The sequence below is a fragment of the Brachyistius frenatus genome, unplaced genomic scaffold (genome assembly GCF_029030835.1).
Source record: "Brachyistius frenatus isolate BFR_SWC_R1_liver_20210118 unplaced genomic scaffold, ASM2903083v1 Contig_34, whole genome shotgun sequence".
NCBI lineage: Eukaryota > Metazoa > Chordata > Actinopteri > Embiotocidae > Brachyistius > Brachyistius frenatus.
The window spans coordinates 2478678-2498801 of NW_027210633.1; the positions used below are offsets into that span (position 1 = coordinate 2478678).

At 42.6% G+C, this 20124-nt stretch overlaps 2 protein-coding genes across 3 annotated transcripts; both read left to right on the top strand.

Annotated features, from left to right (window-relative positions):
- Nucleotides 1–2: 2 nt before the first annotated feature.
- On the top strand, nucleotides 3–15779 carry esrra (estrogen-related receptor alpha). 2 transcript variants are annotated; one of them, XM_069700611.1, is made up of 8 exons: nucleotides 3–351; nucleotides 2068–2170; nucleotides 8200–8583; nucleotides 9424–9540; nucleotides 9682–9795; nucleotides 10690–10857; nucleotides 11313–11582; nucleotides 12789–15779. In XM_069700611.1, exons 3-8 carry the CDS (start codon nucleotides 8205–8207, stop codon nucleotides 13040–13042), a joined length of 1302 nt encoding a protein of 433 aa, XP_069556712.1. In that variant the 5' UTR covers nucleotides 3–351; nucleotides 2068–2170; nucleotides 8200–8204; the 3' UTR covers nucleotides 13043–15779. The 2 variants fall into 2 exon arrangements, with proteins under 2 accessions (XP_069556712.1, XP_069556713.1); XM_069700612.1 differs by lacking the exons at nucleotides 3–351; nucleotides 2068–2170 and adding an exon at nucleotides 4292–4506.
- Nucleotides 15780–16788: 1009 nt separating this feature from the next.
- Nucleotides 16789–19839, top strand: prdx5 (peroxiredoxin 5). Its single transcript, XM_069700613.1, has 6 exons — nucleotides 16789–17027; nucleotides 17937–18071; nucleotides 18175–18306; nucleotides 18451–18489; nucleotides 18572–18636; nucleotides 19476–19839. Exons 1-6 carry the CDS (start codon nucleotides 16932–16934, stop codon nucleotides 19579–19581), a joined length of 573 nt encoding a protein of 190 aa, XP_069556714.1. The 5' UTR covers nucleotides 16789–16931; the 3' UTR covers nucleotides 19582–19839.
- The last annotated feature ends 285 nt before the right edge of the window (nucleotides 19840–20124 follow it).

The following is a 20124-nucleotide window of genomic DNA, read 5'->3' on the forward strand; positions in this document are numbered from 1 at the left end:
AACTACAACCTCGGTTGTGGAAGCCGAAGACGGGTATTTGTAACACCAGTGAACGGAACCGAACAGCCGGGTGTCGCCGGTTTGTTGTTATCGCCTCATTACTCGGTAACGTCGTGATGCGATGTGAGAAACCCTGCGAGGCTCTGACGGCGCCATTGAACCAATTCAACCGAGGGTGGATTTGCCAGCAGCAAAGACTTGACTGACTTCAGATTTTAAAAAAAAGAAGAAGAAGAAGAAGAAGAAGAAGAAGAAGAAGAAGAAGAAACCCCCCTCCTCCTCCTCCTCCTCACAAAAAAAAAAAAAAAAAAAAAAAACCCAACCAACCCTGCGATGTCTTTACATTTCTCAGTAAGTATCCTCGCCTCACCTTCCGCTGCAGGGGTTTGAGCACATAGTGGGTTTAGGCTGGTAATCTTAATCTTTTCCCGGACATGTCAGCTGTCCACGGCAGCCTGATGTGCACGCACGAACCCGGCGGAGCTGGAAGTTCGCCTGGCCACGTTATTGGGGGTAGGGGGCACGAGCCGCTCCGGAGTTGGGAGTCTGCGTCGTCTTGTCCACGGATGTGCACGCTTTACTGTACAGCTGACAGCCCACTCGTAGTTTACAATCCGGACTAAATCGCACCGAAATGAATGCTTGTGCCACTCCATGTAAATCTTAATGCTCCAACCAACACCACCGCACATGTCCTGATCAATTGGATGCACGGTCACACAGAGGAAATGTAAGATTGCAGGGCCATGTCTGAATCAGATGCGGCGGATAATTGTCTTGCATGGGCACTTCTTCAACTGTACCCACTTGAGCTTCACTTACATGCATTTGAATCTCCCCAGTTAGTTCTCTCTCTCTCTCTCTCTCTCTCTCTCTCTCTCTCCGCTTTAACACACTGAACTATGTAAATCACTGAGCCTGCTGGACCGGGATTGAGATCTCTGATTTTAAGGCGTAATCTACTTTGGCAATTAACCTTTCACCGGTCCGAGATCAGCAGGCAAGGTCACCCCTGGGTGCTGTTCTCACCGTCTCCACAGTGCGCCGCATTTAAAAGCCTCAAACTGAGTTTAACGTACAGTCTGTGTGATGCGTTGTCAGTGACAGACACCGCTGGTGCCCCCTTTTAAAAAAAAAAAACACCATGACGAGAAAGCTTTAAACCATTTAAGACACAAGAAGAGATGATTGTGAGCGATGATATTTGACTTTTCATTTAAAGGATATAAAGTGCATTCAGAGATACATTTATGACAACCATTACACGAGTTTATGCCAATCACTACTTTGTTTAACATCTTATTATGATAAAAATCTGAATCTTGAATTTAAACTCATTGCCTTTTTTTGACATGTCACTTGTAAAGATAACTTCTAAACACTATGAGCAACGCATCCGAGTTTATTGCCACATATTACAGTGTTTTTGCTCAAGGTTAAAGTTGCTCAAGAAATATGAAAGTCCCCCTTTGCTCCAATTGGCATCTAATGTCTACTTTTTAAAAGGTGCAAATCGGTCATATTTAGACTAAAACCAACAAACTGAAATGATATTTCGCGTATTGTTTTTCTCATTAAAACTGAAACTATCTTGAATAATTTACAGAGTTACGACCAAACTTCAGCTTACGACTTCGTATGAGTGCGAGAGAAGGTGTTGGCTTTACTCTGTCTGTCCTTCAAGCATTCCTGTGACTGTGACCTTTGGAGCGTGTCACGCAGCATAAGGGGGAGGGTACTCCAGCAGCGTGCAGAAATCTGGATAGATACACCGCTTTGTGTATTTTTGGAAGGAAAAGTCAGTATATGCACGCCATATTACGCAGGAAGCAAAGCTGTGGGCAATGCTGCACGTTCCCTCTGGCACATGTGAGGATTAGCACTGGCATTATTGTCAATCATTTAATATGTACAACTAGTTCTCGCACATCATACGAGGCTGGACACACTGTACTTGTGGGGGTTTGACCCCTGATATCACAAGTGTAAGATTACCTTGGAAACCGATCGCTTTGGTTTGACTGTAATTTCTGTGACGACACTCAAAAGCCTTTGCTTACTTTTCAGGTGTCCTGATAACTGCAGACTTCAACCCACAGCAACAGCACTTCAGTGAGCTGCCATCCAGGCTGACGGATAATTAGGCTTCAAACTCTACGTCACCAAATAGGTAAGCTGTTCTCACATAACCTTTTTATGCTGATGAAATACTACACCATCATGCTACTTCTTCAACTACGGTTGTGTACGTCCAGGTGGCTCCTCCGCCTTGCGGTTCATTCCTGCAAGGTTGTCGTGGACATTTAGCTTCCAGTGTTGGTATCTTCTTGAAGGAGTACTAGAGAGCTGGAGGAGAAGAAATGCAGCAAAACAACAGGGAAGGATTTCATTTCACTTTAAAAAAAAAAAAAAAAAAAAAAAGGCAAGTCATAGAATATAATGCTCATGATTCTGCTGCTGTAAAACACTTCAAATGCTCCTGTTAGAGAAAAGCAGGATCATTTGCTGCAACACACACATGTTTTTTTAGTCTGTTGTAAGGCTGTAAGAAATTCTTGATACTTTAGTATAATTTTAAATGAATCAATTACATGAAGAGATTCATATCTATTCTTCTGCTCAGGTCGCACATGAAGTTCTGCTATGCTGTTGGATGTTACGGTGACTTTGATAAATGCAAATGCAGACCCCATTGTCCCGATTGCATACAAAATGTAAACTTTTGTTGAACTCTGATTTTATGCACATGGATGGTGGTGTGTTCTTCATACACAGAATAATGATGCGAGAACTGGATTTAACAATCCAATTTCTTAAAACTGGATTTATAAAGCTGCGATATATCTCCTTGCTTAAAGTATCACAATATATTGCGATATATTGAATTGTAACTGTGATATCATGATACATATCATGTGACCAGATTCTTGCCAATAGACAACCAAACCTGTTGTCTGCAATCATTGCACAGGGACACAAAATGTAATGTTCAGACCCTGCAAACCGAACGAGGATTACTACCTTGTGTTTGTGTGCTGCCGCTGACCAGTCAGCAGTTTACTTCCATGTTGGTCCAGATTCATTTAATACTTACACGTACGACTCCAGTGAATAATGTCCAGTGGGAAACATGCTGCCTTCACACAGAGGAGTACAGAGCAGTGATAAAGAGCTTTGTCACACGTTGCAACGACACCTGAAGATTACTATCAGCCAATCCAGTGAGCTGGTGGTGGACTAGCAGAGGAGCAGGAGCCCCCACAAATGTGCTTTGTGAGGTCACAATAACCTTCACCTTTGGCCTTTCCCCTCCAAAATTTGAATCGGTTCATCGTTGAGTTTAAGTGGATGTTTGTACCAGATGCGGTTAAATCCCCTCCAGGCGTTCTGGATATATTCTGTTCACTAAAATGGGACGGAGGAGAGGTCACAATAATCTTGCCCTTTGACCACCAAAATCGAATCAGTTCATTCTTGAATCCAACTGATCGTTTGTTCCAAATTTGAAGAAATTCCTTTAAGGCGTTTCTGAGATATCTCTCTCGCAGGAACGGGACAGACGGACAACCTTAAAACATAATGCCGCCGGCCTCCACTGTTGCTGTCAAGGAGGCATAAAAATGGCTAAATTGAGTGGGGAGTCGCGGAAAGAGGAGTGGGAGGATTTCTCTCTGCCTGAATAGTATAAATCAATGTGAGAATGTCCAACGCTCTGTGTAAGGACAAAGGAGCAATTAAGGTATCAGACTGAGCGACCTGATGACACCATTACCTTGAAGTCCTTTGTTTTGGGCATACTGTATGCAGCCTGGGGGGGGGGGGAAGCTTCGTGCAGCAATACAACATTGAGCCTAACACAATGTAAAGACAGGTGCCAGGAATTTTCTAATTTGTAGTGCAAAAAAAAAAACAAAAACATTAAATGATCACTACTTGTCAGTAAAATGTGAGTCAAAGCTCTGAACTCTTTTTAAGGTTGGTATTATGTCCAATAAAAAAAAAAATAAAAAAAAAAGCCGAGACACCGGATTCATGACTAACACGCTGATAATCAGTTAATTCTTACAACACCAATCATCTTTATTACAGGCCTACATCAGGTTTCCAATGTCACCTCTTCAGAAACCTTTTGTGATGTTTCTTTCTTCACCAGTGAGCATGTGTGTTTCTTCTAACTATAAATTCTCCAATCAAATAACATAGACAGGATATAACATTTAAACACACATTAAAACAAATAATTACAATTCTTAATTTGGCCCTAAAAGGTAATGATTAAGCAGCCCTTTAACGAGATGAGGAAGTGAAGCTGCCCGGCGTGTCCAGCTCGTCCTTTACGACCCACCAGCTGTTCGAGCCGACCGGAGCTCTCGGCCTATCACAGACCGGCGCGAAGCGAGCCGGAGCCGGCAGGCTGCGAACCGACTCTCCGTCCAGCCTGCGCCATGCTGCCGCGCCGCGGGGAGACTTAACATTAAGGTGCCGTTAGCAGACACCGCTCGTCAGGTAAAATGCAGCCTAGTCCGGGTTAGAGTGACGGAAATAAACCTCGGGCCGAGTCAGTCAGGATTAACGCTGGCCGGCGAGCTAGCTCGGTTAGCTGCGGGTGGCTAACCTCTGGTTTGTAATGTGCTCGCTACGAGCTAATGCTAACGCTGCTTCAAACATGTTGACTTTAGTTTACAGGACACGCAACACGTTTCTGTGGTAAACTGAGTGGATAGCAGCAATTTATACAACCTCATCTGGCTTTACGCACTGTTGGACATGTTTTAATCAAGCCAGAGAGTAAACACAGCTCTTATTGGTCGCCTTTTTTTTTTTCTTTCTTTCTTTTTTTTTTTTGTAAACATTTTCTTTATTGAACCCGCTGTTCAATTTACTTAAACAGATGTCTGGCCAGCGGTGCACATGGGGAGAGGACGGCGTGGTGTTCTGCTCAAAGCCGGAGCACAGCTCAACCACATCGGTGTCTTTGGGTTCGTGTACTCGTTCTGCTGTTATTCGCTGAGCTGTTCACTGATCTTATAAACTCGGTCCAAGTAAGCTAAAGTTTAAACAGGCTCGGTTTACTGTGACTTCCTGATTGCTTGCCAAACACTGCTCTGATCCAGCGAGGGCAAACTCCAAACCAAGTGTACGCCAGCAACTATAGGATTGGATTATCTGCTGTAGCAATACATATGATAAAAGATTGCTGTGAAATAAGTGAATATGGAGCAATGGTTAAGTTCCTGTCTGGTCTTCAATCGTCTCCAGCCATGCTTCCCTGTATTACACAATATATGCTGTATGAAGCACATACATACACCGAGTTGGATTTTGTTTGCATGTTGTTCTTCTTTCTAAGTGGGTCTTGATGATGCAGCAGCTTTGCTCTCCTTCAAAACACATTTTCATATATGGACTGAAGAAAAGGTGTATTTAACAGATTAGTTGAGACAGTGGATCATCATCAGTATGTTTGAGGGAAAGAAACGCAGAAAACTGTTTTTCTAAAGGTAGCGTGCTATAAATGTACAACGTGCTGTGGATTCAACGTTGCAAGTAGAGACTCGTTCATTATAGACATTTCTTGTCAGCAGATGTGTCAAATATTACATATATTAATAATCCTGCAGCCCGATGCAGATAAACAGCACACACCATGCGTCAGGACTGAGCTGTTATTGATTTTAACCCATAAAATCACAGACTGATATTTTTGTTGTCAGATAAGTTGATGCATCTGGAGACTATATCTCTGTGTTTACCTCCTTTTAGCCCTGGTAAACGCTGAGACCGCTGTGCTGTGCAAGTGTAGACAAAACTGAAAATTATTACCTGGCCGCATTGTTCTATTACTCCCTGACAATATTGTGATTTAATATTATCTCTGTGTATAACATGTCAAGCATAGGTTGTTGTCCGGCAGCAGGGTGATGGATCGGAGCATTGAAATGACCGTGAGCAGTGCATTTAAATTAATGCAACACTTTGTATTTTTAGAGGCAGCAACCGGATTATCAGGCCAGCTGATGAACGAGAAGAAAAAAATGGTTGATAATTACAGTGTGTGGTCAGTATGTATGTATGTATGTATGTATGTATGTATGTATGTATGCATGACAAACTCACGAGTCACTCTCAGGCCTTAACTGGATTTCGGCTATTTCGGCTGCAGAGATCCCATCTCATCGTCCTTACGCAGTTATCTATTAAGTTATCATTGAAGTGAGGCTCTGCATTAATGTTCCCACTGATGAGGTTGAAGCCCAGTGACAGACCTGATTGCACAGATTGCAGTTCATGCACAAGCACCATTTACCTTGTTGTCACCCATTTTATTGATCCTTCAAGTGCTGCTGATAAAATCTAATTTACAGCAATGAAAATGTCATTTGTATCGCCCAAGAACAAAGTCCGTTTCAGACAGAATGATACAACTTGAACTTTTTTTGTTCGACTGTATAAACGAGTGACTATCTGTCTTCATAGGTGTGTAAGTGCAGGAGTGGTGCAGCTGTGTCCTGAATAATTACCCTAATTTGGCCACAACAGAGAGTGCTGGTCACTTTGCTCACACAAATATTCACCCGGCCACCTGTTTGCTCAGAGACGGAGATATTACTGCATTATGTGCCAAAGAGATCAGGCTTGTTTTTAGGCTATCCGTGTTATTTGTAATGGATGTACCGTAGGATTGACATTAAGAGCCCTGACATTAGGCATTAGAACCAAGTTATTGGTCGTTGACTCACCGCTTTAAAGCATGAAACAAAATCACTCATGGTGATTTAACCGTTCAGTAAGTGTTTGCGTGTGTTGATGAAAGATGCTCACAAAGGGAACCAAATCGCCTCTTTAGATGTTTTGTTGGAAACTGTTTTATTTCTCTTCTTTGGGCAACATTTTGTAATGAATTTAATCGCAAAGCCTTTGTTTATTGTTTCGTGATGCTGCAGTTCATTTTTTTTCACGTCTTGACTGTAGATAATCAGCTGAAATGGACAACGTGTTTGCCATCATAGCATCTGTGTGTAAATATCTTTATATTATATAATAGCTGTGTGTTGTACAGTATATTATCATCATTCTTACTGAGGCTATTTAATGGTTTTACATCAGTGAAAGGAAAGTTCTTGCAAACTTCTTCTGTCCCCTGCGGTGCTGAAATCATGTCAGATGTTTTTTTTCTTTCTCCTTTGTTCAGGGTACAATGAACAGTGCTAGTGCTGTATGTCGACTACAATCTCTGTTGGCTCATGACCTTTTATATGTGCTCGTATTTGGATTCATAAACATATATTTAATTTTCACACAAGCATGAAATATTTACCCTGATTGTTCCTTATTAAAGTGAGTGCTGTAGACAGCCTTTTGTAGGTTACTGCAGTACTCTTACTGCGTCCCATGAACATAAGTTATATGTCTGGATAAGGAAGAGTGACCACCGTTTATGAGCGTAGTGACCTTCCTCCAGTCACCTTGGCTGTTTTAATGAATAGAGATGAGACAGACAAAGACTTCACACGGTGGGGAGGAACCAAGGACTGTATAGTTACATTTAAGGCATGAAAGGTTCTGTTTTGGGGAATTTGAGGTGGGGTTTTTTACGCCTTAAAAAGCATAACTGAGGAAGAAATAGCACAAACAACAGAGACTTAGTTGAGGAACAAGGACGAGAACAAGCAGGTCTTTAGTGATGTTAGTGAGCTGATAAGCCAAAGTCCAGCTGCTTTTCACAATCCATCACTCCAGCAAAGAAAAGTGACCATGATTTTTATTTAATGCGAAGTAACCTCAAGCTCCCTTTTGTTTTCTACTGAATTGAGGCAGCATTTATACTCATCTCACGTTCCCTGCATCAGTACAAACAGTAATGTCTGATATACAGCCTTGAAGATGGGGACTGGGGGACTGGGGGACTGTGGGGTCCTGCAGCCCATCATGGGGCATTACTGGCACTTCTACACTCTATTTCTTTAGTTGAAAGATGCCACACAGAAATAAAAATGAAGACAAGTGAATTTCTTTAAATTAACTTGGAGAAGGAATAACTTATAAAAGACCCAGAAACAATCTGAAAATGTTCAAGTACGTTTTGGTTTTTCTTCAACATGTGCTGTGGAGAAAAAAATAAGGATGTGAAGGAAAATGTTCTACACCATCATATTTTCTTTGACCTTTCTTTGTTGTTGTATTTATTTTGCCCTCCAGACATCATGTCTTCCCGGGAGCGTCGGTCAGATGTCTACATAAAGGCAGAACCGAGCAGTCCAGAGGGAGGCGGGGGAGGTCGGACCAGCCCGGGCGGGGCCTCTTCGGACTCTTCTCAAAGTGGAGGTGGAGGAACCAGAGGGGACGGCGCTAAACGTTACTCCCCGCCACTCTACACACCAGCCCTGCGTTGTCACTTCAAAGACGAGGGTGTTGACGGAGCCGAGGAGGGCCCCGCTGGAAACGGAGCAGGGCGATGCAAGTACGCCCTGAGCACGCTGCCCAAGAGGCTGTGTCTGGTGTGTGGGGATGTGGCTTCAGGTTACCATTACGGCGTCGCGTCATGCGAGGCCTGCAAAGCATTCTTCAAGAGAACCATCCAAGGTGTGTGTCGTAATCAAGTTAAAGTGTTTGCATTGTACAACAAGCGGAGGATAGTTGGTTGTTTTACTTGATCATTTCTGTAATCTGAGAAGTTTTACTTTTGAGTACTTCCACATAATGTTGCACGTGAAGCCTCCTGCAGGACTCGGGCCGTCTCGTACTGACGTCATCCTTCTGTGTAACACCTTATTATCTAAAACACAACGAATGAAACGTGTCTGTATTCTGGTACACCACTAACACTTTTGTTTACTTTTCAAAAGTGAGAGCACACTCACTTAAACTGGTTACATCAGTGAAAATATAGTGAGTAGAGAGTTACAGATGTTAAATGCTTTTTTAATTTGTCATAGTTAATAGGAAGCTTCTTTTATTGTGAAATGTTTCTGCGACTTCTATACACACATGCAACGTATTTTCAGAGGTTGTTCATTACACCGGTGTAAGATAGAGTGGGAGTTTAGGGTGTGGAGATATATAAGGAAAGGTAAAATGATCAGGTTTGATATCCTGGTGAAAAAGTCTGAGGACAGCAGGAGTGACGAAAGACCCACATTACATCCTGATGGTGTTATAGTTTGTAATGCTTCAGCACAGTCTACAGTCTAAAACCACCCCAGCTGGTTCATACTGGTCTATCAAACCACAAACACAGTTTTATGTGGTGAAACTTGGTGCATAATAATTTCTGCTTTGGATTGCGTGCTTAAAAGATCAGAGACTATTTTTTTTTTGGAGTTCAATGTGGTTGTTTTCCATCCTACCAAATGCTTGTTCATATTTATGTTACTTAATCATCTCTTTTACTGTGAAGTGACTCATTTCTTTTTATCCATGAAGGTAACATTGAATATAGTTGTCCGGCATCGAATGAGTGTGAGATCACCAAAAGGCGCAGGAAGGCCTGCCAGGCATGCCGCTTTACCAAGTGCCTCAAAGTAGGCATGCTGAAAGAGGGTGAGTGTTTGTGTTGTTTCAGACGCTGTGCAGCCAGTCTTTGATATTCCCTCTTTAGGGTCATTGTTCTGATATTTTAAACACATGTTTATTTGTTGTTCACCGGCATTAATCATGATTACCTCATCTTTCATGATGTAGGAGTTCGTCTTGACAGGGTCAGAGGAGGAAGGCAGAAGTACAAAAGACGCCCAGAAGTGGAGAATGCGACGTACCAGAGTGCCCCTCTACCGCTGACGAAGGAGAGTGAAAAAGGTGCGACTTCTACGCTTGTCTTGTCTTTTGCTTTCTTTGTTCTTCAACAGGCAACATTGATAAGAGCTGGTTCAGTGACATAGCATGCTTTAAAAAAAAAAAAAAAAAAAAAAAAAAAATCTATACAATGACAACCATCAGCCAAAGCGTAAAGACTACAGGTGACAGATGTTACTGTGCAACCTCTTCATGCATTCACTGTACATGACTTTCAGTTCTCGTTGATGAATTTGTGGCAATCACCAACAGCAACCACACTCGGGTGATTAAAAACAGATCGCTGCTCCGAAGTTCAGCAACAGTTCATTTAAGAGGTCTCCTGTTCTGATTCGGAGGTAAAGACAGAGAATCCATCGGGTCACAGATGGACCTTTTTCTTCTTTTAAACTTGAGGTGCTCTGAGTGTTTCTCTAAAAATGCAAGATGTGCTGGGGGGGGGTCGAATCACAAGTTTCCGGGAACATACAAGCAACCAACAAAACGCTTCCAATCAATTGCAATTGATTATGAAACAGCGCCCCCTACTGCATAAAGTGGTTCAGTGTGTTTGTTACTTTTTTAATCAGGAGTTCAACAAATACCGTGACTGTGCTAATATCCTTAAGATTAAATTTGACCTAGATTAAAGCTCTTGAGTTACAAAAATATGGCTGTGGTGTTCTCAAAGAAATATTTATATTTCTCTGTTGATAAACAGTCAGATGGCAGGTCTCAAGCTTGTATTAGAAAAAGGAATATGGACATTTGCAGCATGAATAGAGGGCTGCATGTAGTACAGTTTACAAGCACATTTTAATGTATTTGTTCAAATCATAACAGAGTTTTAGGTATCAATGTGTCGGTGAGTTAAATACTGCAATGAACCCATTGTTCTGTGTCTGTTTTGTTCCAAAGGATCCTCCAACATCATCGTGTCCCACCTTCTAGTAGCAGAGCCGGAGAAGTTATTTGCCATGCCCGACCCTCTGCAGCCTGACACAGCCCAGCGCACGCTCACCACCCTCTGTGACCTTGCTGACCGTGAGCTGGTTGTGATCATTGGCTGGGCCAAACACATTCCTGGTAAGAGATGCAGGGAGAATAAACTGGAGGGGAGGAGAGGCAGTGATTTAGTGATCCAGTCTCGCTCAATAGGAACAAACATGCCATGTCATATTTCACTCAGGCTTTGGCCAGAATATTGATCAGTATGACCAACACCAATGGCCCGTGTGAACCTGATTCTGAAGGCTGAACAGTCTAACTTATATGGAGTCAAAACAAATGAAATGTTGTTGCTGGTGTGCGTGGTCTGTTCGGAGAGGAGATGCTGAACTGCTACTGATGGTTCAGCTGAACTGGTGCAGCGCTTAACTGTATTTTAACTGCATTTCTATCTACAATTGACTCACCGGCTGCACGTAGTATGTGTCAATTATTTGTGACATGGAACCAGAGTGCTTCCTGTGTCAGTGGACCCTCCCAAAATAGTGTCCCCACTGTGTCCTCTTCATTTGAATATGTCTCTTCTCCCGCAGGCTTCTTGTCCCTGTCTCTAGCGGACCAGATGTCCGTGCTGCAGTCAGTGTGGCTGGAGGTGCTCGTTCTGGGCGTAGCGTACCGCTCGCTCGGCTGCGAGGACGAGGTGGTGTTCGCAGAGGATTTTGTCCTCGACGAGGAGATGTCACGCGTTGCTGGACTGACGGAGCTTAACGCAGCAATTAGTCAACTTGCTCGGCGTTTCCGTTCACTAAACGTGGACCGGGAGGAGTTCGTTATGCTAAAAGCCATCGCACTCACTAACTCAGGTATTTATACTTCTACTGTAGCGGTTAAGAAGACACATCAATTTGACTTTTGTATTTTATAACCATTAACTTGTGGCTAATAGTAAAGAAATATATATTATACTACGGTATAGAAAACAAACTGCTTCTAAGTGCTGTAGTTGTTTTACTGACATCAAAGGAAATACATTTTTTCTGACTTTAGGTGTATTTATTCATTGAACTGATTGTGTTCATAACCTCCACTACTCCATTATTTGGACCAAATATAACACTCATGCTGTGTAACAAAGCTACACTCAGTTTATTATTATGCATTCTTAGGCAGGCCGTGTAATAGAACAAGGTTACAATGAAGTCCTTCCTTCATTCATGGTATAATTGTCAGTTTGAGGTGTTGATTTAACTCGATGATCATTTTGGAGGCTGCAGTTTGTAGAGCTGTCGACCTGCATTGTGTTACGGTGTGTGTGTAATAGTCCACTCATGAATATCACTTCACTGCAGCTCTCTGGAACTCATCGGCACCACAAACCAGTCAACAAAAAGTAGAATCGGCACCTCTTCAACATCTTTACAGGACGTATGCAGACATGTGGTGTCAGATCACATCAGTTTTAGCTACATGTACCAAAATCAACTGTCGAAACGAAGTGTAACACAAATACTTGCGAGGAATTTCCTGCATTGCTTTGGTGATTTCATGCAATGCTGTGTGTTAGCAGCTGGTAATCAACGTCTTCAGACTTTATCTCACTGCGGAGAGGCGTTGATAGCAACAAAAACAGAAGAGTAGCTGTGAGGAGTGCAGACAATGTCCGATAATATGTGAGCTGACAGCAGCCTCTGACCACAGGAGGTGGATCATGTCCTGCCAGTGTTACGTGCAGATACTCTTTCTAAGAGCCTTCCTGTCTCCGGCAGGCAGAACTACCGTAGCGTAAACATGCTGTCTGTTGTGGGGTAGATGTGACGTAAGTGGTTGTGGCAAGTTTACCCCACTCACAACCTTTACGCAGACATCCCTTTAGAGATCCACTGAAGATGGCCGACAACAGCAGATCAACTAGTCTGTCCCGCTTGCACCACAGAGCCACTGTTTGTTTTGTAAATAAAAGCTGCCATTAGTGTGTGTTTGTGGTAAATTACTGGCTAACTCTCTTTCTATGGCAAAAGCTGAGAACATTGAAGCTCTGCCTTACCATGTGCTCCCTGCTGTTCTGCCAGACTCTGTTTACATCGAGGACATGGAGGCGGTGCAGAAGCTGCGGGATCTCCTCCACCAGGCCCTGCTGGAGCTGGAGTGTCAGCGGCGCCCCGACGACCCCCAGCGGGCAGGACGTCTCCTTTTAACATTGCCGCTCCTCCGACAGACTGCCGGTCGTGCTCTTACCACCTTCTACAGCATCAAGACCCGTGGTGGTGTACCCATGCACAAACTATTCCTGGAGATGCTGGAAGCCATGATGGATTCTCCCTAGAGCGGAAAGCGGCAGAAGTAACGAGGACGCAGAGAAAGACCCAACAGAGATCTAGTCTTCACGGTTTATGAAAAAGGAACGTTTTTATCAGAGAATTAATAACGAGGAAATGATTCTTTTCCCCTCCAGGTTACATGAAGAAAGGAAAATAATATGAGAAAAGAAAAACCTCATGTCTTCATGTTTCCAAGTGGGAAGTGGCTTTTTATAGTAAGATGTAACTGCCAAACTTCAGTACAAAGCTCCAAGATCCACGAGTGAAAACTTTTAACGTGAACGCAAGAATACGTAACAGTTTGAACTGTTTCCTGGCACGTTTCATCGCAGCATCGACGTGCAGTTCCTTCACCACTGAAGAACAACATTTAGGTACTGGAGTACAGACTGCAGTCATGTGGCTTTGTGAACTTTTAAAATAATGCTACGTCTGCTCATGAAAGCCATAACAACACATTTGACGAACAGCTTGAGGGTCCAGTATGGAGGCAGATTGAAATGCACATGAAGTGCTTGTATTTACTATAGTTTAGTGTGCCGTTGTAGGCAAATCATAGGAATTACTTGCAATATGTTAAAAGCAATATAATGACTCGAATATTGTCTGTCACATTCAAAATGGGGATTAAAACGGTAAGACATCTATTTGTGTGTATATCAGCAGCTCTCCACTCCCCGGGGCCCGGGGGCTGATTTAAAAAAAAAAAAAAAAAAAAAAAATCTAGCTTCAAGTAGAAACTGGTTTGCCAGATGAGTAGATAAAAAAACACAAAAAAAACCCTCCTAAGCAGTTTGGGGGTTAAACAGTGGAGTTGGGAGCCACTGATGTAAGTGCAGGCTTCTTTATAAAAGGTTGTGCAATTGATTTGTAGTCCAAGGAGAGGTGCATTTTAAGATTATGCACTCATAAAATGCCCTAAATTGTTGTCTGAAAACCCTTTTTGGCACACAAAAAAAATAACCTGGCTTCCATACAAGCAAAAATGTGTGTTTGCTTGTGTGCAGGTCAAACCAATGAGCTGCGCTGAGATCAGGGAAGAACGGTGATTAGAAGAGAAATGCCTCATCTGCTTTTTTTTTGTTATTCTTTTTTTTTTTTTTTTTTTGGATGTTACCCTCCTCTACTAGAACCACAGACTCTGACTCCAGCAGCTGCGTGTTCATCTGTCCTGTCATTTGTGGGCTATAACGTGTAACACTAACCTATATGATTGATATGTGTACGATGAGATTTTTGCTCCTTTTTTTTCTGCAGTGGGGAAGAGTGTTGCATAAAAGATGTGAAATGTTCCTGTGCGCGGTCTTTCCCTTCGTGGACGCACGTCTGTCGAACTTTCACTCGTAAGCGCCCTTAGTGGGCTCAGGGCAACGAGAAAAGCGACATATGCAACGCGTTCCTTTTGGACGTTGAGACCTTGTCAGAAAACACCCTGAAAGTCTCGTTCATTGTTCAGAAGGTTTGTGTCCTTACGGTATAAGTGATCATCATAGTAAGCTTCACCTGCGACGCAGAACTACGTAATCTGACGGGAAAGTCGGATCCCTAAAAATCATATTTAGTGGCTAAAGGGCCATTAATCTTTCAGCCATGTACAGTTCCATTTAAACAAACACAAACATGCAATTTATAGTGAACGATAATAAAGCCAGCAAATGTGATATAAATTTCCCCATTACAATGTTTGTGCAGCTTACAGTGAACAGAATTTGTAAAGACTTGAAACTTGCTTTTTCATACAGCTTCCTTTCTAGGATTTAAGGGTATTTTATTTACATTGTGACACATTGTTGTGGGTTTGGTATCGAAATGAAGCTTTCCATTCAGGATCTAATGACTTCTAATTGTTTTTTTGTTTTTTTTATTATGTAAAAAGTTGTGTTTTCTGAGGCTGATTTTAGGGATCAATTTCCACGGCTCTCTAGATCCGGTGGCCTGGTGAGGCTACAGGAGGCTACCTCAGGAGGCAGAGAGCCAGACGACAAATGAAACTCACGGTCTTTTGATTGGTCAACTTAAACCTGGATATTTGGTACACTGAATGTCTCGCGCCGGAGTACATACGTGTTTGTTTTCACAACTTTTAAAGTGGATATGGCTCATTAACCAGGCCTCACGGTACAAAGCGCCTCATGCAGTTGGTGTGTTCAACCTGAAAACAGTCCCACTCCGTATTAGCAGCAGCTAGCACTGTGGAGCCGGGACTGGTCGGCAAAGCGTGACACTGATTCAGCCGTCTGGTCTTGTTTTCATAAGTTACAGCTTACATGTGTCTGTCATCTAAAAAAAAAAAAAAAAAAAAAAAAAGTATTTCTTCGATTTGTTTTCTAACCAAATTTCTCAAATTGTCTGAAGAAAACATAAATATAGATGCCAGGGTCAAAATAGAGGCGTTAGTTTCTTACTATAAACTTGGACATAATATATGCAAAGGTAGATTTTTCATGAGCATCCGTATATGTTTTGGAGATGGTGGGTCAGCGTGGCGTGAGGGTCATTCGCAGTGTCAGTTTCAAATTATACAGTCATTTGTAGGTTCTATTACATATGTGCGCATTAATATAAATGAGCAATACAATAAATTACCAAACCTCACACATTTCCTTGTATAGCCACAGTGTACATTTAACATTGCCAGTTAAAATGAAGAATAGCTACTAAACGTTATATTATTTAGAAGTTCAAATCAATGTTTGTATTTTGAAAGACTATTTAAATGATTAAATTCTATTTTTTACTCAATTTACTGTTGTTTGTTGACACTGCTTTATTTTTGTGTGTGATATTGGCTGTGAATTTCTGTGTAGTTTTTTTTTTTTTTCTTTCTTTCTTTCCCATTTAGATGAAACGGTTTGATGTCCTTGTCTAAAACATGTCCACATAAAAATCACTGTGAAAAAAAAAACAAAAAAAAAACGTGAGATCGTCCACTGTCTGACGCAACAGGGAGTGGATTATTGTAGGTGCTTTGTGTTGTGTAATAAATGGACACACCACCACCACCACACATCATTGGTGTCATCTCTCCCTGTGGATGTTGTTTACGTGTATGTTTTGTTTTAGATGCTGTGAAGAAGGCCGGAAACTTTCAATCTCAATATTTTCGACAGTGCACACGTCACATCTGGACACACTTCACCTGCAGTTACTGCGCATGTGAACTCGGTACTTTAGAATAAAACCATCCATGGATGGATTATATAGTTTGCCTCGCTGGGTTTTTTTGTTGTTGTTGTTGTTGCCCATCAGCTGTGGCTGCAGGTGTCCGTTTCTGCGGCAGTTGAAGCTTCGGCCTTCAGCAACAGGCTCAGATAGAGCAGCATGGGTTTGGAGTCAACCTTTGTCAGGTGGCTGCATCCCACTAAGAGGAGGTCCTGCTGGTTCCCTGTCGGGGCTTACTGGCACTAACCAGCTGACCCTCCATTAATCCCACCCGTGTCGGGGCAAAATGTCTCCTGCGGAGAAGGACCGTCACCGTGATGATTTGAATATATTTCCATATTTCCTTTCCTTCCTCTTTTAGGCTTCCCCTTGCTTTACGTTTAACGCGCACATAAGCACCCGTGCCAAATGTCCCGCCTGCTACTTTCAAACGAAGGTTCAGCTTCTGTCCGCGCTTTCACGTCAACACACGTCTTCTCCGTGGCAGATGGCGCAGTCAACAAAAGATTTAGCGGGCCTGAATGTCCCGGCAGATAAAGTCCCGGCAGCCAGACCGGACGTGGGACACCGTGCGGTAGTTAAGTCGCAGTGCCGGGTGTCGGTCCGAGGCGTGTCTGCGCGCTAACTCCGCTGCGCAGCGCCGCGTCCCGCAGACCCGCCGTACGGCTCTGCTCCTAACGCCGCCTAACGCCGCCCAACACCGCCCCGACAGCCGACCAGCGGAGCCGCATCATGCTCTCCGTCGCAGCCGCCGTCCTGAGAAGCAGCCGTGTGGTCCAGTGCGTCAGGCCGCTGCACATTTCCGTCATCGCCAAAATGCCCATTCAGGTAAGACGACGACTCTCCCGCGTTTCGTCTTGACATCGGTCGTCCTTGTGTGTCCTCCGTGTCCTGTACGCAGAGACTCCGGGGGACATTTCACTGCGAATTAAAGAGACATCCTTCGTGTCGAGCTCACTGTGCTAGCTGCTGCCCCGCCGCCATGTCAGCCGCTACCTGACCGTGATATGAAAGTTTTATCATTGTTAACATTGTTAAAGCGCAATGTTTATTTATCGACACTTTCTGAAACCGCTTGTAAGCACTCGTTGTGGAAAAGTGTGCCATTGTCATTCAATCCGTTTTAAATTGAGCAATTCGGCCATTTTAACCAGGTCTGTCTGCGGGGGGTTTACCGCCCTCCAGCGGCCACCAGCCGGTGTGCGGAGACAGGTTTGTTTTACAAAAAAGTGGCATTTAAATGGTTCATAATTAATTTGATCCTTTTTTTTTATTTTATTTTATTTTTTAAGTAGTCTTCAAGAGGGAGCTGTGCACAAAGAATAAAGATAGTTAGACAGATAATTCACAGACATACATTCTTCTTCCCACAAATTAAGTACGAAGTATTTGCAGGTTTAATAGTACATATCCAAGCATTTTGCATGCATTCACATCTATGAGTAAAGTATACATTAATATCATTGTTGTTCATTTTACAAAGCGTATCAGCCAAACAGACGCTTTGTACGAAGCTGCCGGTGCTGCACACGCTGTAGATACTTTGTTAGTGTAAGTAAACTAACTGTTTGACTCAAACACATTCTTCTTGACAATAACCACAATGCGTTCAGTGTCCTGCAGGTATTATTATTATAAATACCAATTGATTATTGGTATCATTCACTGTGGTAAGTTTAAAAAAAAAAAAAAAAAAAATAGTGAAAAAGTGGTCTTTGTTCTTTGTTGTCACTTAAGGTTGGAGAAAGTCTTCCCTCGGTGGAGGTCCAGGAGGGGGAGCCGGGAAATAAGGTGGCGATGGATCAGCTCTTTAAGGGGAAGAAGGGAGTCCTCTTTGCCGTACCTGGAGCTTTCACTCCTGGCTGTTCCAAGGTCGAGTCCACGCTGCTAACTCCGCATGCCGTGTCTCACGCCCAATGATCTTCGTATCAGGTGATCTTATGTATCTCTTGTTGTTGTTGTTGTTTTTTTTCAGACTCACCTCCCAGGTTTCGTGCAGCAGGCTGAGGACTTGAAGAGCAAAGGTATACAGGAGATCGCATGCGTTTCTGTCAACGACGCATTTGTCATGGCTGCGTGGGGGAAGGAGCATGGAGCGGATGGCAAGGTACGGACTCCATCTTCACAACTTTCACTACAGTTGCCTTACTTAAGAATCGAGAGCCTGAGGACGCTTCGGACGTGCATCAACATGTGACATGCACCACGATATCACTACTACCGTTGCGCTCACTACTTCTTTCCGCTGCAGGTTCGAATGCTGGCTGATCCCACTGGAGCTTTTACCAAGGTACAAATAAATATGTAGTACATGCAGTTCTTGTTCAGTCTTTGTGATTGTGCGCTCATTCGTCTTTGTCTCTGCTTGTTAGGCTGTCGACCTTTTACTTGACAGCGATCAGATTGTGGCGGTACTCGGGAACAAGCGATCCAAGAGGTAACTATTGTTTTACCCGTTTCAGTTTTACATTAGTAGATTAATAACATGTTTTGTTTTGAACCTTTTTATTAACTGAATCCGGTTTGAACTGTATCTGAAATCGCTCCTGATTCATTATAATAGCTCACAATATTCACAGTCCTGATTCCTGCAGTGGAACATTGGAGGTACTCTCCATGACATGTACACTATTTTCTGCTAACAGTCTCACTACATCATGAGGAAAAATACAGGAGTGCAGGTCTACACCTGTCAGTGATGATGCAAAATGATAATCCAAAGGTAGTTTATTACTAACTACAGAGTAAACTATGTCATTATCATGTGGAGAAACTGTGAATGAACAAAGGAGTGATTTATGACATTAAACTGTTTTTGCTTCTCTACCACTGGACTCTCTGTGATGTTAAGAGTTCAAAAGAAAAAGGACCCAAATGTGTGAGAAGAGACAAAAGGGGTAGAACAGAAACAACCTTTACCTACTAAACTGAAGTACAATAAACAAAACCAGGAGCAATGTCCAGCATGAACAACACCCAGAAACTGAGGACCTCAGTGGGTGGAGGGAGTCAAACAGGACAGAAAGGACCGAAAGATCCAAACCATAACAAAAGGTCAATGATGACGTCGGTAGTTGTAGAATAAACCAGACCTGATTTCACTGAGGTTTCTACTGATTATTTAAATTGTTTTCCACATTATTTTCTTTGTCTCTTTAATTGATTTAAAGACACCGATTTGTTGTGTGTCATTGTGTTTTCTTTATTCAGATTGTCTTTTATTTTTTTTTATCTAAACTTGATTCAGAATTGAGCGTGTGCTTCATCTTGTTTCAGATATTCAATGTTGGTGGAAAATGGTGTTGTGAAGAAGATCAACGTGGAGCCTGACGGCACTGGGCTGACCTGCAGCCTGGCTCCCAACGTTCTGTCCGACCTGTAGATTTATTCAGAGCTTGGTAAACCCGACTGCCCTCCCTGAGTTCCTGTTAACGTTACATTAACAAAACCCGATATTAACCCGTTCAAGGTTTCTCCTCCTCCCAAAGATGGATGCAAATGTCATGTGGATGCTGGTGTCAGAAGCTGGAGGGTAATTAATGCGCACAACTATGACCAGTATAACAACCCTAAGGACAGTGCATCAATCTGTGTATTCTGTTACATATATAGTAAATAAAAGTCACCCTGAAAGCAATAATCACTGTTTTCCTGTTTATTTATTATTATGCATTAATTAAATATCCCACAGCAGTAGTTATATATTTAAAAAAAAAAGAAGACAAATGCCTGATGTATTGTTGTTGATGTTATGATTTACTTTACAGACGGTACATTTTGACTCAAGTATGCAGGCTTTAGTGGCTTGTATGTTTGCTTTTTTTTTATTAACCTAATCTAGATGAGTGTATTTATCTGAATGCATATGAAAAGTATGTGCTTTAAAAGTGTTAATGATGCTAATTTTTACCTATCCATTCCAATT

What these genes read in the sequence shown, in the direction of transcription:
- esrra (XM_069700611.1), top strand. Translation starts at nt 8,205, where the DNA reads ATGTCTTCCCGGGAGCGTCGGTCAGATGTCTACATAAAGGCAGAACCG. An exon ending in CTTCAAGAGAACCATCCAAG is followed by an intron (nt 8,584 to 9,423) that starts GTGTGTGTCGTA and finishes TTATCCATGAAG; the next exon opens with GTAACATTGAATATAGTTGT. An exon ending in CTGGGCCAAACACATTCCTG is followed by an intron (nt 10,858 to 11,312) that starts GTAAGAGATGCA and finishes CTTCTCCCGCAG; the next exon opens with GCTTCTTGTCCCTGTCTCTA.
- prdx5 (XM_069700613.1), top strand. Translation starts at nt 16,932, where the DNA reads ATGCTCTCCGTCGCAGCCGCCGTCCTGAGAAGCAGCCGTGTGGTCCAG. An exon ending in TCACTCCTGGCTGTTCCAAG is followed by an intron (nt 18,072 to 18,174) that starts GTCGAGTCCACG and finishes GTTTTTTTTCAG; the next exon opens with ACTCACCTCCCAGGTTTCGT. An exon ending in CCACTGGAGCTTTTACCAAG is followed by an intron (nt 18,490 to 18,571) that starts GTACAAATAAAT and finishes TCTGCTTGTTAG; the next exon opens with GCTGTCGACCTTTTACTTGA.